This window comes from Gigantopelta aegis, chromosome 4 (genome assembly GCF_016097555.1).
Source record: "Gigantopelta aegis isolate Gae_Host chromosome 4, Gae_host_genome, whole genome shotgun sequence".
Lineage (NCBI taxonomy): Eukaryota > Metazoa > Mollusca > Gastropoda > Neomphalida > Peltospiridae > Gigantopelta > Gigantopelta aegis.
The window spans coordinates 82,013,676-82,028,456 of record NC_054702.1 but is presented as its reverse complement, the minus strand read 5'-3'; the positions used below and the strand labels follow the sequence as shown (position 1 = coordinate 82,028,456).

General features: G+C 36.0%; 1 protein-coding gene across 4 annotated transcripts in view; it reads left to right on the top strand.

Moving 5' to 3' along the window:
• The window catches only part of LOC121371208 (calcium permeable stress-gated cation channel 1-like), a 74,055-nt gene extending 60,601 nt beyond the window's left edge, over positions 1-13,454 (top strand). For all 4 annotated transcript variants that reach the window (XM_041496929.1, XM_041496928.1, XM_041496930.1 and 1 more), the window contains 4 exons: positions 984-1,151; positions 2,027-2,142; positions 8,685-8,735; positions 9,331-13,454. In XM_041496929.1, coding sequence (XP_041352863.1) covers positions 984-1,151; positions 2,027-2,142; positions 8,685-8,735; positions 9,331-9,474 — 479 coding nt within the window. In that variant the 3' untranslated portion in view covers positions 9,475-13,454. The remainder of the gene's footprint in view (positions 1-983; positions 1,152-2,026; positions 2,143-8,684; positions 8,736-9,330) is intronic.
• Positions 13,455-14,781: the final 1,327 nt, after the last annotated feature.

The following is a 14,781-nucleotide window of genomic DNA, read 5'->3' as shown; positions in this document are numbered from 1 at the left end:
TTATGACAAAAACATGATGGTATGTACACAAGAATTACTGTCAAAAGATGAACAATAATAGATATTCATGAAAGATTTCATAAATGTTCAAAGCAAGAGAAAAAGATATTTACTTCATGATCTCACACTTCCCCATTTATTAATTCTTATTAACTTATTTCCATACTTGTATCTAATTGAGGTTTTAGCATGCTGTCCTGGGCACACACCTCAATTCTCTAGGATGTCTTTTCAGGCCAGGTGGTTAGTGGTTAGTTGGCGGTGCTTTGGGAGAGAGAAGTCAGTGTAGCAGCCTTATACATGTACCTACTGAGTCATTAAAACTCTCTGTGTGGCACCCAGTACCTACCAGCCTTAAATCTGATTCATTAATTACTACACTACCGAGGACACTACATTAAAACTCTCTGGGTGGCACCCAGTACCTACCAGCCTTAAATCTGATGAATTCACTACTACATTACCGAGGACACTACATTAAAACTCTGGGTGGCACCCAGTACCTACCAGCCTTAAATCTGATTCATTAACTACTACACTACCGAGGACACTACATTAAAAGTCTCTGTGTGACACCCAGTATCTACCAGCCTTAAATCTGATTCATTAACTACTACACTACCGAGGACACTACATTAAAACTCTCTGTGTGGCACCCAGTACCTACCAGCTTTAAATCTGATTCATTAACTACTACGCTACCGAGGACACTACATTAAAACTCTCTGTGTGGCACCCAGTATCTACCAGCCTTAAATCTGATTCATTAACTACTACGCTACCGAGGACACTACATTAAAACTCTCTGTATGGCACCCAGTACCTACCAGCCTTAAATCTGATTCATTAACTACTACACTACTGAGGACACTACACTTTTCTTTTCACTTGTTTTGCCTTCTTTTAAATCTCTGTTTTTAAACGTTGGTGGTGATTATAGATCTGCATGTATTAATACAGTTTGCTTCTGTTTTTTTATTCAGGTCTTGTTTATTTAGCCTTGAAGCATGTGGTTGACAGGTACAACATCTTCTTTGCCTACAACCCGTCAAAAATAGACGAGCATATCCACCGATCAGCCATCAATTTTGTAGTGATTGATGTTATTTTAGCACAGGTCAACATTGTCTTTTTCACGGGACTCCGAGCAGGTAATTAGAGATATACAGAATAATACACGAGTACCTGTTGGAGGCAATTTATCTTACAACAAGTGATAGACAAAGATGGATAAAACCGTATCTAAATCACTTTCACTTGTTAGATACTTTTGGGAACCATGAGTTGTAAGATAAATCGTCTACAACAGGCAAGGATGTATTATTCTGTTTCTTACAAACCCGTCATTTATACAAAATTTGGCAAATATAACTTGCAAGTAGGAAAAATACAACAAATATTGCATGTAAAAGTCAACTGGGCCAATATCCGTTAATAACTGAAATAAATACAAAAATCTTAAGTTACTGAGCACATCTAGAAAACATACCATAGAAAAGTACTTTATTATATAATTCAGTCCAATACAGCAAACTGCTCAATAGGAATAACAAAAACAGTTTCCACAACTATGTAACTAACATGCTGAGGAAAAACAATATTGATGTAACAGAAATCAGCGTTAATCTAAAGAAACAAAAAATACTAAAGAAAATAATAACTGAAAAATTACAGCATAGCTACAGACAATAAAACTGAAACTGAAAAATTGTGAAAAACATGTATATTACAAGCATATTACACAACCATACAGACTTGCAACATATCTGGAAAACCTTTACAAAATAAGAATATGTGCACATCGCCTTGAAATTGAAAGAGGTTGATACCATAATATACTGAGAAACAATGGGTTATGCAAACTATGCAGCATCACGGTTGAGGATGAAACACATTTTCTTGTTAATTGTCCTGAACTTAAAATAACAAGACAAAAACATTTTTACAAACTCGTAGATGAGTTTCCCGCATTTCATTCGATGAACAGCTATGAAAAATGCTAATTGTGTTAATATTTTATTTGCAGGCTACTCGAGTCCTGTGTTTCTCTTCTCCTGTGTGGCCTTATTCGTGTCACTGCTTGTGTTTGTTGGTAGAATCAGCTTTGGATGGTTCCGGCATCTCAACCCCATCAGATACAGAGTGAGTTCAAAACAAAATAAAACCACAGTCAAACTTGTATATAATGGTCATCCATGGGTCCTTGCTGAAGTAATTTTTTGGACAGGTGGCTATCATACATTAAAAAACCCAAAACAAACTTTAATATTAACATCTTAAATTTCTAAAGCTTCTTTTAAATTACCATTTGTAACAAGTAACAATCGAGTGATTACTATTGTTAATCCATGAAAGAAAAAATAATGATATCAAAATATTTTTATTTGTGTCATGGTATCAGCTTTATTTCTTCAAAATATGAAAGTAATGATTTGCAGAAATGAAATAGCTGAATGAACATCTTTACTTATTTTTACCTGCTGAAAAGCTTGTACAAAAGAGCATTTGTACAGCATAATGTCCGGACCTAGATACTTAATTAAATATGTGGAAATAATTGTTTAAATGACAGCAGCTCACCGAACATGACTTACAAAAATATTAATAACAGAGATATTATTAACGAACATTGCTACCTGATGACATGGCCCAGTAATAGTGTTTGTATTACTCTAATTGAGTGCCTATTTTGTTCACCATTAATATCAGTATTATGAAAAACACACTGGAATGTTGTTAAGACAAAAAGGTTTTCCATATTTATAATCAAGTGGCCATATTAAGCAGAATCAGGTTGTTGTTGTTTTTGTTTTGGGGGGTGATGAGAATTTAAAAAATGTTGATCAGGCCATGTTATGGCCACAGAAGTAGATTCAGTCATTCATTTTGGAAGACATGTAGTGTTAGCTGGCTACACTGAACAGATGATTGTTTTATCCAGGCGAGATAAAGAGAGAGATGTAGTGGTAGGGTTTTACAGTGAATACTGTATTACAAACATGTACCGTATCTGTTCTGTACAGTTTGCCATTGAGCAGCATTACAGAAATGTTCAATGTCCTCGTCTTCTGTGGCTTATTAGTCTAAAGTGCATTTTCTATTCATTAATAAATAAACCCTTTGGTTTAAGACTTCTTCAGAATACATTTACTGGTTGATAAAAATTTAAACAATGCAAGGTACCTGGACTGGTTCTCTCTGTTGCTGAAAGCTAGATGTTAATGATGGGTTTCTTTTTGTGTTCTGTAGAGATTTTGTTTTTTATTGTCATTATACAGTTGTTTCAGTCATCTTGAAATTTATGTCTCTTATTTTACTAGTGGTCATTGCTATAGTGTAGCCTAGGTTTATCATATGTAATTCCGTGATACAAATGGAAAGATATCCTATTTTTTGTTTTTATTTCAAATAATTTTCGTTACGTCAGACCATGAAACATTAATAACTTAGAAATTCATTGTCATTCTTTGAGGTGGAGGGGTGGGACATAGCCTAGTTTTAAAGTGGAGGGGCGGGACATAGCCTAGTTTTAAGGTGGAGGGGCGAGACATAGCCTAGTTTTAAAGTGGAGGGGCGGGACATAGCCTAGTTTTAAGGTGGAGAGGCAGGACATAGCCTAGTTTTAAAGTGGAGGGGGCAGGACATAGCCTAGTTTTAAGGTGGAGAGGCGGGACATAGCCTAGTTTTAAAGTGGAGGGGGCAGGACATAGCCTAGTTTTAAAGTGGAGGGGCAGGACATAGCCTAGTTTTAAAGTGGAGGGGCAGGACATGGCCTAGTTTTAAAGTGGAGGGGCGGGACATATCCTAGTTTTAAAGTGGAGGGGCAGGACATAGCCTAGTTTTAAGGTGGAAAGGCGGGACATAGCCTAGTTTTAAGGTGAAGGGGCGGGACATAGCCTAGTTTTAAGGTGGAGGGGCGGGACATAGCCTAGTTTTAAAGTGGAGAGGTGGGACATAGCCTAGTTTTAAGGTGGAGGGGCGGGACATAGCCTAGTTTTAAGGTGGAGGGGCGGGACCAAGCCTAGTTTTAAGATGGAGAGGCAGGACATGGCCTAGTTTTAAGGTGGAGGGGCGGGACATAGCCTAGTGACATAGCCTAGTTTTAAGGTGGAGGGGCGGGACATAGCCTAGTTTTAAGGTGGAGAGGCAGGACATAGCCTAGTTTTAAGGTGGAGAGACGGGACATAGCCTACTTTAAGGTGGAGAGGCGGGACATAGCTTTAAGGTGGAGGGGCGGGACATAGCCTAGTTTTAAGGTGAAGGGGCGGGACATAGCCTAGTTTTAAAGTGGAGAGGCGGGACATAGCCTAGTTTTAAGGTGGAAGGTAGGACATAGCCTAGTTTTAAGGTGGAGGGGCGGGACATAGCCTAGTTTTAAGGTGGAGAGGCGGGACATAGCCTAGTTTTAAGGTGGAGGGGCAGGACATAGGCTAGTTTTAAGGTGGAGAGGCGGGACATAGCCTAGTGACATAGCCTAGTGACATAGCCTAGTTTTAAGGTGAAGGGGCAGGACATAGCCTAGTTTTAAGGTGGAGAGGCAGGACATGGCCTAGTTTTAAGGTGGAGGGGCGGGACATAGCCTAGTGACATAGCCTAGTTTTAAGGTGGAGAGGCGGGACATAGCCTAGTGACATAGCCTAGTGACATAGCCTAGTTTTAAGGTGAAGGGGCAGGACATAGCCTAGTTTTAAGGTGGAGAGGCGGGACATGGCCTAGTTTTAAGGTGAAGGGGCGGGACATAGCCTAGTTTTAAGGTGGAGGGGCGGGACATAGCCTAGTTTTAAAGTGGAGAGGCGGGACATAGCCTAGTTTTAAGGTGGAGGGGCGGGACATAGCCTAGTTTAGCCTAGTTTTAAGGTGGAGGGGCAGGACATAGCCTAGTTTTAAGGTGGAGAGGCAGGACATGGCCTAGTTTTAAGGTGGAGGGGCGGAACATAGCCTAGTGACATAGCCTAGTTTTAAGGTGGAGAGACGGGACATAGCCTAGTTTTAAGGTGGAGAGGTGGGACATAGCTTTAAGGTGGAGAGGCGGGACATAGCCTAGTTTTAAGGTGGAAGGGCGGGACATAGCCTAGTTTTAAGGTGGAGGGGCGGGACATAGCCTAGTTTTAAGGTGGAAGGGCAGGACATAGCCTAGTTTTAAGGTGGAGGGGCGGGACATAGCCTAGTTTTAAGGTGGAGAGGCGGGACATAGCCTAGTTTTAAGGTGGAGGGGCAGGACATAGGCTAGTTTTAAGGTGGAGAGGCGGGACATAGCCTAGTGACATAGCCTAGTTTTAAGGTGAAGGGGCAGGACATAGCCTAGTTTTAAGGTGGAGAGGCGGGACATAGCCTAGTTTTAAGGTGGAGAGTCGGGACATAGCCTAGTTTTAAGGTGGAGGGGCAGGACATAGCCTAGTTTTAAGGTGGAGAGGCGGGAAATAACCTAGTGACATAGCCTAGTTTTAAGGTGGAGGGGCGGGACATAGCCTAGTTTTAAGGTGGAGGGGCAGGACATAGCCTAGTTTTAAGGTGGAGGGGCAGGACATAGCCTAGTTTTAAGGTGGAGGGGCAGGGGACATATCCTAGTTTTAAGGTGGAGGGGCGGGACATAGCCTAGTGACATAGCCTAGTTTTAAGGTGGAAAGGCGGGACATAGCCTAGTTTTAAGGTGGAGGGGCGGGGGACATATCCTAGTTTTAAGGTGGAGGGGTGGGACATAGCCTAGTTTTAAGGTGGAGGGGTGGGACATAGCATAGTTTTAAGGTGGAGGGGTGGGACATAGCATAGTTTTAAGGTGGAGAGGCGGGACATAGCATAGTTTTAAGGTGGAGGGGCGGGACATAGCCTAGTTTTAAGGTGGAGAGGCGGGACATAGCCTAGATTTAAGGTGGAGAGGTAGGACATAGCCTAGTTTTAAAGTGCTCACCTGATGCGCAGTCAGTCTGGGATCGAACCCCATTTGTGTACCAATTGAGGCTATATCTTGTTTTATCCAATGCACCACAACTGGTATATCAAAGGTCATGGTATGTGCTGTCCTGTCTTTGGGATAGTATATATAAAAACTCTTGCTACTAATGGAAAAATGTAGCGGGTTTCCTCGCTAAGACTGTGTCAGAATTATTAAATATTTGACATTCAATAGCTGATCTTTAATAAATTGATGTACTCTAGTGGTGTGTCGTTAAACAAAGCAAACTTTAACTTTTTTTAATGTGGTTTTAGATAAAGAAGTCTGGAATTAAATGCTGCCATGTCAGCAAGAAAATTGAATGGTGATTTCATTACAAGTCATCACAGTGCATCTTATTTTACTTCAGTAAACAGCTAATAATTTGGAAACACACATTATATCAGATTTGAATCAGTGAACTCATTGTTTTTGTACATAAAAACAGTTTTTGTGGTTATCATATATTACCTTTAATTAATTTAAAACTGTGAAATAAAACAAAACAAAAAAGTAAGACACATAATAATAAATCATGGTAGCATGAATTGTATTTGGTTTTGTTGTTGCACTTAAATAATAATTATGAAATATGGATAAGGCATATATTTTATATCATACAGAAAGCTACAGAGGAAGACATGTACCTCATTAATTATATATAAACTACATGTCATAGTCCCTCACCAGTTTTTAAAAAAAACCACTCACATAGTTTATTGTTTCAATATCCAGTACATAAAATATTAAAACAAAATGGCTTTACATTTGTTTGACTGAATAAATATAATATCTGTTATGTACGTGTAGAATATCTCTTATATATAACATACATATACTGATATATATATATATATAATTATTCATCAGAGTACTTACTAAGTCTTCATGCTTCAGGTGTATGTGTGAGTTAGTGTTACTGTTGCTGCATCTTTGTCTGTTGTTGTCTTTTGCCTAAATGGGTTTCTGTTGTCTTCATCAATTCATGTGGTGTTGTGGCAGATCCAGGAATAGGTGCAGTGTGTGAAACGTGTTGCTCATTTGTTATTATTCCCTACCACATGTCTGTGGCTCTGCAGCTACTGGTGTTTTCTGCTCTTACTCTATGTGGTTGCTTGTATTCAAGTCTGCAATATCAGATGATCAGTCAGTATTTGATGCCCAACCCTCGTAGTAGTTTGCATGGAATGCAGCAAAGGTAAGACATAGTGTTATGTAATCACTCTTTCTCTACCAGCAATAAAAACTGAACAATGTGCAGTGTGCACTGGTCCAACAAAGGACCAACTCTTGAAATAAATATTGTTGACTGCAAACAGACCAACTTGTATATGCTAATGCAGGGTTTCTGCCTGAGGGTACGGAGGGTAAAATTACATAAATAATGGAAATTAATGGAAATATTTTTACAAATTTTAGAAAGATTATAGTAAGAGAACTGTTGTTTAAAATTTGTTGGAAGTACGTGAAACACAATGTCCAATTTCAAACGATTTCAAAGCTGTAACCACCTAGTACCACTTATGATCTGTTTTGTTTTTATTATATACCCTCAAATTATTTACTGGCAGAAAGTGTGTAATGACCCCATTACACTTTTTTATTGTCTCAGCAACTCTTTTCTTTTTCTTATTTTTGAAATAAAATTAAAATTAAAATTAAAACAGGAAAAAACAACAACATATAGTTGCATAGATCGGTATTGTCTTTCACCCAAAGAGAGCGAATTTTAATAACTCAATGAGTAGGTGTAAGACCACTACACCCTCATCTCTCTCACTAAACACTAACAACTAACCCACTGTCCTGGAAAGACAGCCCAGATAGCTGAGGTGTGTGTGTCCAGGACAGCATGTTTGAACCTTAATTGGATATAAGCATGAAAATAAGTTGAAATGATAAAGATGGAGTTTTGAAATGGACAGATCTAGTAAATGTTGACCTGGCACGGAAAGAGTGAGATGCATGTTGTATGTGTTCCCCATGGGTGCAGTGTGTTCTTGTAGATAAGTTCTGGTCTGTTTTATCAACAAGCTTAAAAACTCTGCTTTAACTTTATGCTTTTCACATGGATCTAGACGGCTCTGGATGGTCCTGAGGAAACACAGGTTGGTTTAAATCCCGTGTAACCTACAACTTCACTAGTTAAAGTTCTGATGTGGGGTTTTTTTTTGGGGGGGGGGGGGGGGTCTCTTTTTTTCTGTCTGGTGTTAAGACACATTAAACAGACGTAATTGCTGTTGTTTTTATCATCTTTTAGTTTTGGTCCAGCAGATTTGTAAGGATTTTGTTTTATTAGTTTACTGGTCCTGGTAATGTTCTTTTGTGTAATTTATAATGACTGTAATATGCTAAGTAGTGACTTAGGAAAACATTCAAAGCTACATGCATTATTAATGGGAGTCTTCATTCCTCAAGTTATGTCTGTTCAGTATGCATTGTTTGAAGGTTTATCCTTCCAGTTTCGTCCTTGCTTTTCAAGTAATAAAACTTTCCTATAGTCACAATTATGAATAAGACATGTTTGTTTTTTATGTATGATCAAGCTATTTGATTCTCAGGGTTAATTGTTCAATACTTTTTTTGTACTTTTTTTTTACTCACTTAAAATACAGTTTTAGATCAAAAGGTGTATAAATTATTATTTTATGACTATTTTTAGTGAATTAATGGTTTAGGGATATTTAGTATGACCTGTGTAATTTATGGTGTATGTTTATGATATGTGTTTTCAATGCTTTTCTGCTTGCAGCATTTTGCTACGGACACAGATGACGATAATACAGGAGAGGGATTAACAAAGGTAAAATGATCACCAGTAGTGTTCCAACAATCGTATTATCTGTCTAATACAAATCAGTTGGTTTACCAGAATATGCTGTTTTGAATCTAAAGAATGGACTAAATGAATTTTATCTTTACTTATTTATCCCAGATGCCAAGGATTATATACTTCAATTGTAGGATTAAATGATTGTCAGAGCTTTAAATTGCATCAGAGTGGAGGCGATAAACATTGTGCTCAAAATACACATGCTAAAATAATCATGCCCAAATTAAGTACAAACATGCTGTCCTCAGAATAGTTCACCTCAAAACCACTGAAATGTTAACTTTAATTAGATTAAAATAACTTAATGCATTTGTGAATATTGCCAACCCTCCAGCAGCTGTTAATGACAGTACTGAACTAAAACAACCATTTGTGTACAGAAAAGACAAAAGACCCTGTTGTGTCCAAATTAGTGACATCTAAAGCCTTGCTTGTTGACTATCAGTTTTTATTTATGGAGTATTAGGCCTACATTGGAAGACACATATGGGTTTTTTTAATACTCCAAACATGTTATAAATATGATAGTTGCACTTAATTAAAACTGAATTTTTATTTGCTTTAGCCATTTGTTGCCAATGTTTTGGTGGATCAATCCAAGCCGGACCAAAATGGATCAGAAGGTATGCAGCAGTCTTATGGGTCAATCAACCAGGCCGGACCCGTGCCAGAATACTCTTTGAACAGCTATGTCGAAGACGGATCATGAAGTCCACAGTTTGGTATTTAGGAAGACTAATTTATCTAACGCAGATATGTATGCTTGAGGATGTTCAAGGAAGAAGTCTTGTCAGTGAAGAACAGAATGCTCGTAACAGTGGTGGGCAAAAAGAACGAACAAACCACACACATGTGCTACACAGTAATTTAGTTGTTTTATGTCTGTACTGGTGTCTAACTTTAAACAGGGATGGGAAAACTTAGTATCCATATCAGTTTTCTGTGTTTATTTCTGAATTTTGGTATTTAAAAGATTTTGAAATACTGCATTAAACAAAGGAAAAAAAGCATTGAAAAATATATTATTTTGAAGTTGATATCTGCCTCCATTGTATTAAGTGAAATGTAATTTTTTAAGTGATCTGTTATGACCTTCTGAAAAGCATTTTAATCTTAAAAATAAATTTATTATCTGGAATTTTGATATGATTTTTAACAGTGCCAGATTAACGGCAGTAATTTTAAGATACTGTTCAGTTGAGTTACTTTAGAAACATTCAGGATTTCTGTTATTCCATTCCTGATTTCGATTTTGTGATGTTTTACTTTCGTTAAAATTAATATTTTGAAAAATATTGTTATTGAAGTCACGTTTTGTATCTTTGTTGAAGTCCTATTTGTATTTATTGTTGCTATTTATCATAATTTATATATTGTTAACTCTGTTGTCAGTGTTACTGGCTGATATATAGTTTAGTTTGTAAAATAATATGTATTATTGTGTTAATATAGCTGCATTCAAGCATGCTCATAAGTACCATATACAGTTTCAACATTTCCAACTTCCTAAGTGCATTTAGAACACATTTCAGTGTAAAATTACAAATGGTAAACTATGAAGAAAATATTTCCAGAAGTGACTATCACCATTGAAGTTAGAGATGATGATTATAAAATATTTCTCTGACTTTAATTCTGCGGAATTCTTGTATTCTTTTTCATAAAGTTCTCTTTATAACTGTATTTATTGGTATTAAAAATAAGTAATATACAGCTGAATTGGTCAGAACCTCCATCGTTGTTCACTATTTTAACGACATCAAAATCCAGTTCCTTACAAGTCCACGTGAATGCAAAGGTTTTTACTTCGAGTACTTAGAAATACCCATTTCGGAGCACACCCGATACGTTACCGTATCGTAATGCTGACATTTAAATGTATATGGTCACACAGATATTGTTATGCTTGAATTAAGGATATTAAAAATCACTGACAGTTGTTTATATCAAAATGCATTATACTTGTGTGTGTGTGGTTTTTATCACTAATAAGACCTCAACTGCAATAAAAATAATCATGGAATATTTCAGAAATTTAAGTTAGTGGGTCCAAGAAAAAAAATCTATTTACAGGCATTGGAGCTTATTTAATATGTTTATGTTTTTATTAAGCCGATACCATACAAATTCTAACCAAAGCTACATGTAGTAGAGAAAACTATTAATATATTCCACTGATTGTTAGTTTCGTCCATCACTGTTTTAACAGTTGGTACACATTTTCTTTCTGCTCTAGTGGTGTCGTTAAACCAAACAATCTTTAACATTGTCTTTCTAAGATGTAAAATATACATGATTGTATATATTGAATATGTGGCAGAAGTGGGTGTCTTTTCTCATGTGCTGACCCTGCTGCACCTAGTTACTGTTTGAAAACACCCCACTGATTAAACAAAGTGCAAGATTAGTATCAAACATTCCTTTCCTATACAGATTAAACTTTTCTTATCTGCAGTTTATTCACTTAAAATAATAAAATATGTTGCTAAAAAATTTAATACATTAAAGGTTTGTGGCTGTGATTGAAAACTAATCACATTGGTTTCCATGCATGCAGCTGTTGTTTAAAAGTCCTTTAGTAGTAATACATGAACTATCTTTGTTTCTAGGATTGTAACTTATTTTCAATAAACACACTTATTCAAGAGTGCATTTTACAAATTTTTATATTTCTCATTTGTGAATTTTTCTAATTATGTCTGTTGTGCATGATTCAAATCTGTTTTGTTACATCTGCATTATTTGTGAAGATGGTTGTGGAATTCAGAGCTCCCCATAATTCATTATTTCCATATACATGTTATTTTTTATTGTTATTCTAGTAATACAAAATACACTTTATGACGAGTCTTTTGTATGTGTGATAAACAGAAAATATTATCGTAATACACGTGTACATGTGTATTATAATTATGTGTCAAATAGCAAAAATACTACTCAATTTTCCCTAGGGATATACCAAATACATGTCATGATCAGTGAGATTTTGATGTTTGGCTGTTTCATACGTCACTATAGTAATGCATGATTACAATTACATTATGTCATTGAGCACAATAAATGCAGTAGCTGTTGCTTTCTTTGACATGTTTTTCGAAATATCCCTAGCAAACGTTGAGTAGTATGGTATGAATCCCTGTGCTTTTGAGGAGATTTTTTCTGATAAAAGTTTGAAAGTTGATTATACTAATCAAACAAGCAAATGTCATTCCTCAATAACATGGTATCTTTTTACTGTTTAATATCCGTTTAATCTGCATATTTAGATACTCTGCACTCTTGTATATTAAATTTTTGTAACAATATTTGTGCAATACTTAATTATTTCCACATGATTGTCCTTTTAATCTCTCTCTGTTAGATGTTTATGCATTTCTGTGTGTTTAACTTAACAGTGTTATGATAACTTCCTTTGTGAAATGTAATGTGATTGTATTTTAATATTAAGATTCAGTATGATATTGTGATCATGCAGATTTGGTGATTCTAAGCATAACAGCATTATGGGTATATTTCACAAATGTTTAAAAATATTTAAGGCAGTAAGTATCTCTACAGTTTCTAAAAATATGTCAACAGTAGTTTGATTCTACTTGCCAAATGTTTACCAAAATTTTATTTAACACAACAAATATGTGTTGAAATAAGTTTGGGTTCAATAGCTTGATTGATGTATTTTTGTGTCCATATGCATTAAGCTGTTGAAACACTTTAAAATAAGATACTGTTAAATGTCAATATTCCATAATATTAAAACTGACCATTGGTAAACTACATTTAGATGTAAAATGTCCCCAGACATCTTTACTATTTTTCTTCTCAAAGGTATTCATTATAATGAATTGTGATGTGTAGTTTTATTTACAGCAACAAAGACATAGATCCTGATAGTATTTTAAAAAGACATTAAATAATTATATGTAAGATAAAATTCTGATAGAATTCTAGATGTCTGACATAGCATCTTATATTGATATAAGATTATACTAGTGTAACTAGTTGTTATGTTACTCAGTATTCTGAATTCTGATATTAATGTGTAATATGTAATAATTATGCCTAATAGGACTTTGAATGGAAGCAAATAAAAGATTTGTAATGTTGGAATAGTTTTTATTTAAAAACAAAAGGGGGTAAAAATGGAAAACAAAAGGGTTCAAGTGGAGGGTTTGTGCTAAGATATAATCTATTGTTTTGTTTTTGCATTTTTTGGAGTTCATACTCAATATTCCATTAGTACAGTGGTCATACATTATGCATATAATGAAGCACAATAATTATCCTTGTGCTTTTCTGTCAGCACTCCATAATTTTAAAGTTTTCTTTGTGAACAAATTTAGCATGCTTTACAAGTACAAATGTACCGGTATATATATGTATGTGCATGTTATTTGATCCATTATTAGGCAATATTTGATAGTGTAAAATCAGGTGTTTTTTTTTTTTAATTTTCTCGATGTTGCAGTTTTACAATATCACTTGCCATACAACCACTATAAAATGCATAATGTCCCCTGGAACAGAAATTACTTATTAACTAAAGCTTTTGCTAGTTAGTGTTTATTATTTATACAATTTTCTTGCACTGTGATATTTGTTTTGCTTAACTCTAGTTTGTTCTCTAACTGATATATTTGTTATGCTTCAAAATAACAATATACATGGTCAATAAAGCAAAGTCGTAAAAAGTTTTATAGTATGTGTTATTCTTTCCCAGTCGTTATTATTTCATATAAAAGCTTTGTGATAAATACAGAACCATTGCTTCCATTATCGCAACAAGTTAAGTCACATGGACAATGTGCTGAAATATATAAACAATGAAATCCAATGGTAATGATGAAAAGCACAAATTTATGTCAATCACTTAATAACAGTTTTATACAGGATTTATTTGATTTCAAGAAACAACGAAAAAAACATGCTCTCCCTCTTTTTAAAAGTCGAAGAAGTCGCCGTTCATAGCAAAGTCAATAGCGGGCCGCCATTAGCTGCAAGATATTCAATGCAGAGGTGTTTCATGGAAAGCATGTTTTTCCTGAGAAACTCTTTGGGGGGGGGGGGGGGGTCTTCTGTCACTCCTACTGCAGAAAACAGGTGAGCTGGGTCACATCAAAGAGGGGATGGCTATCGGCAAATAGTCTAAGAACGTCCCAGACATGCTCGACTGGTACCAAATCTGGGCCCGTTTATCTTGTCCAGTGTATATATCGCTGACGCCATACAGCACGAGTATGTAGCCGTGAGTGTAGGCCTATGCTATGAATATGACCACGAATTATCAGCACGCTGACGTTTATTTGAATTGCAATCACCAGGTGACATCCTACATTAGTTGGGGTGATTCATCGATCATGTAGTGTGGACATGCAAAGGAAACGATCATCCTGTCTGCTGGGGCATCATGGGTGTCCAGAACGGGATAGCTCATGCAATCGCTGTGCCAGTGGCATCAAAAAGCCCTTTCAGCCGTTGCTCACATGCAGACATCTCGCCTCGTCTCATGGATATATGCCATCGTTCAACAGTGGCAGGAATCGGCCACAATTCAGTATGCTTAGTTTACGACTTAGTGGTATGGTTATCCATAGCCAGATTGCAAACAAATTAATACCCACTCAACTTTAAGGAAACGAATATTAACATAAAAAAGAAATTTAACGTGCATCGTGCAGTTTTCAGGCAGGTGACCTGCTTAAAATATTTTTTTAAGTCAACCTATTTTGGTATTTTGTATGCGTTTGCCACTCCACCAGTTTTTCTTTATAAAGTCAAACTATTTTGGTAGTTTGCCACACTCAACAAGGAACCAAGTAAGTGAGTAAAAGGCTAACACAAATGCAATCTGCAATGCTTTGACAACGTCAGTAACCCACTTTTTGATATATGTAAAATGTTAGGAAAAAATAGGGTAACATTTAATATTGGTCTTTAACTTTATTGTGATTAGTGTACTTGTTAACATTTTAAAACAAATGAATTGTAAACGTCCTCGATTGCATTTTGCCCAAACAAG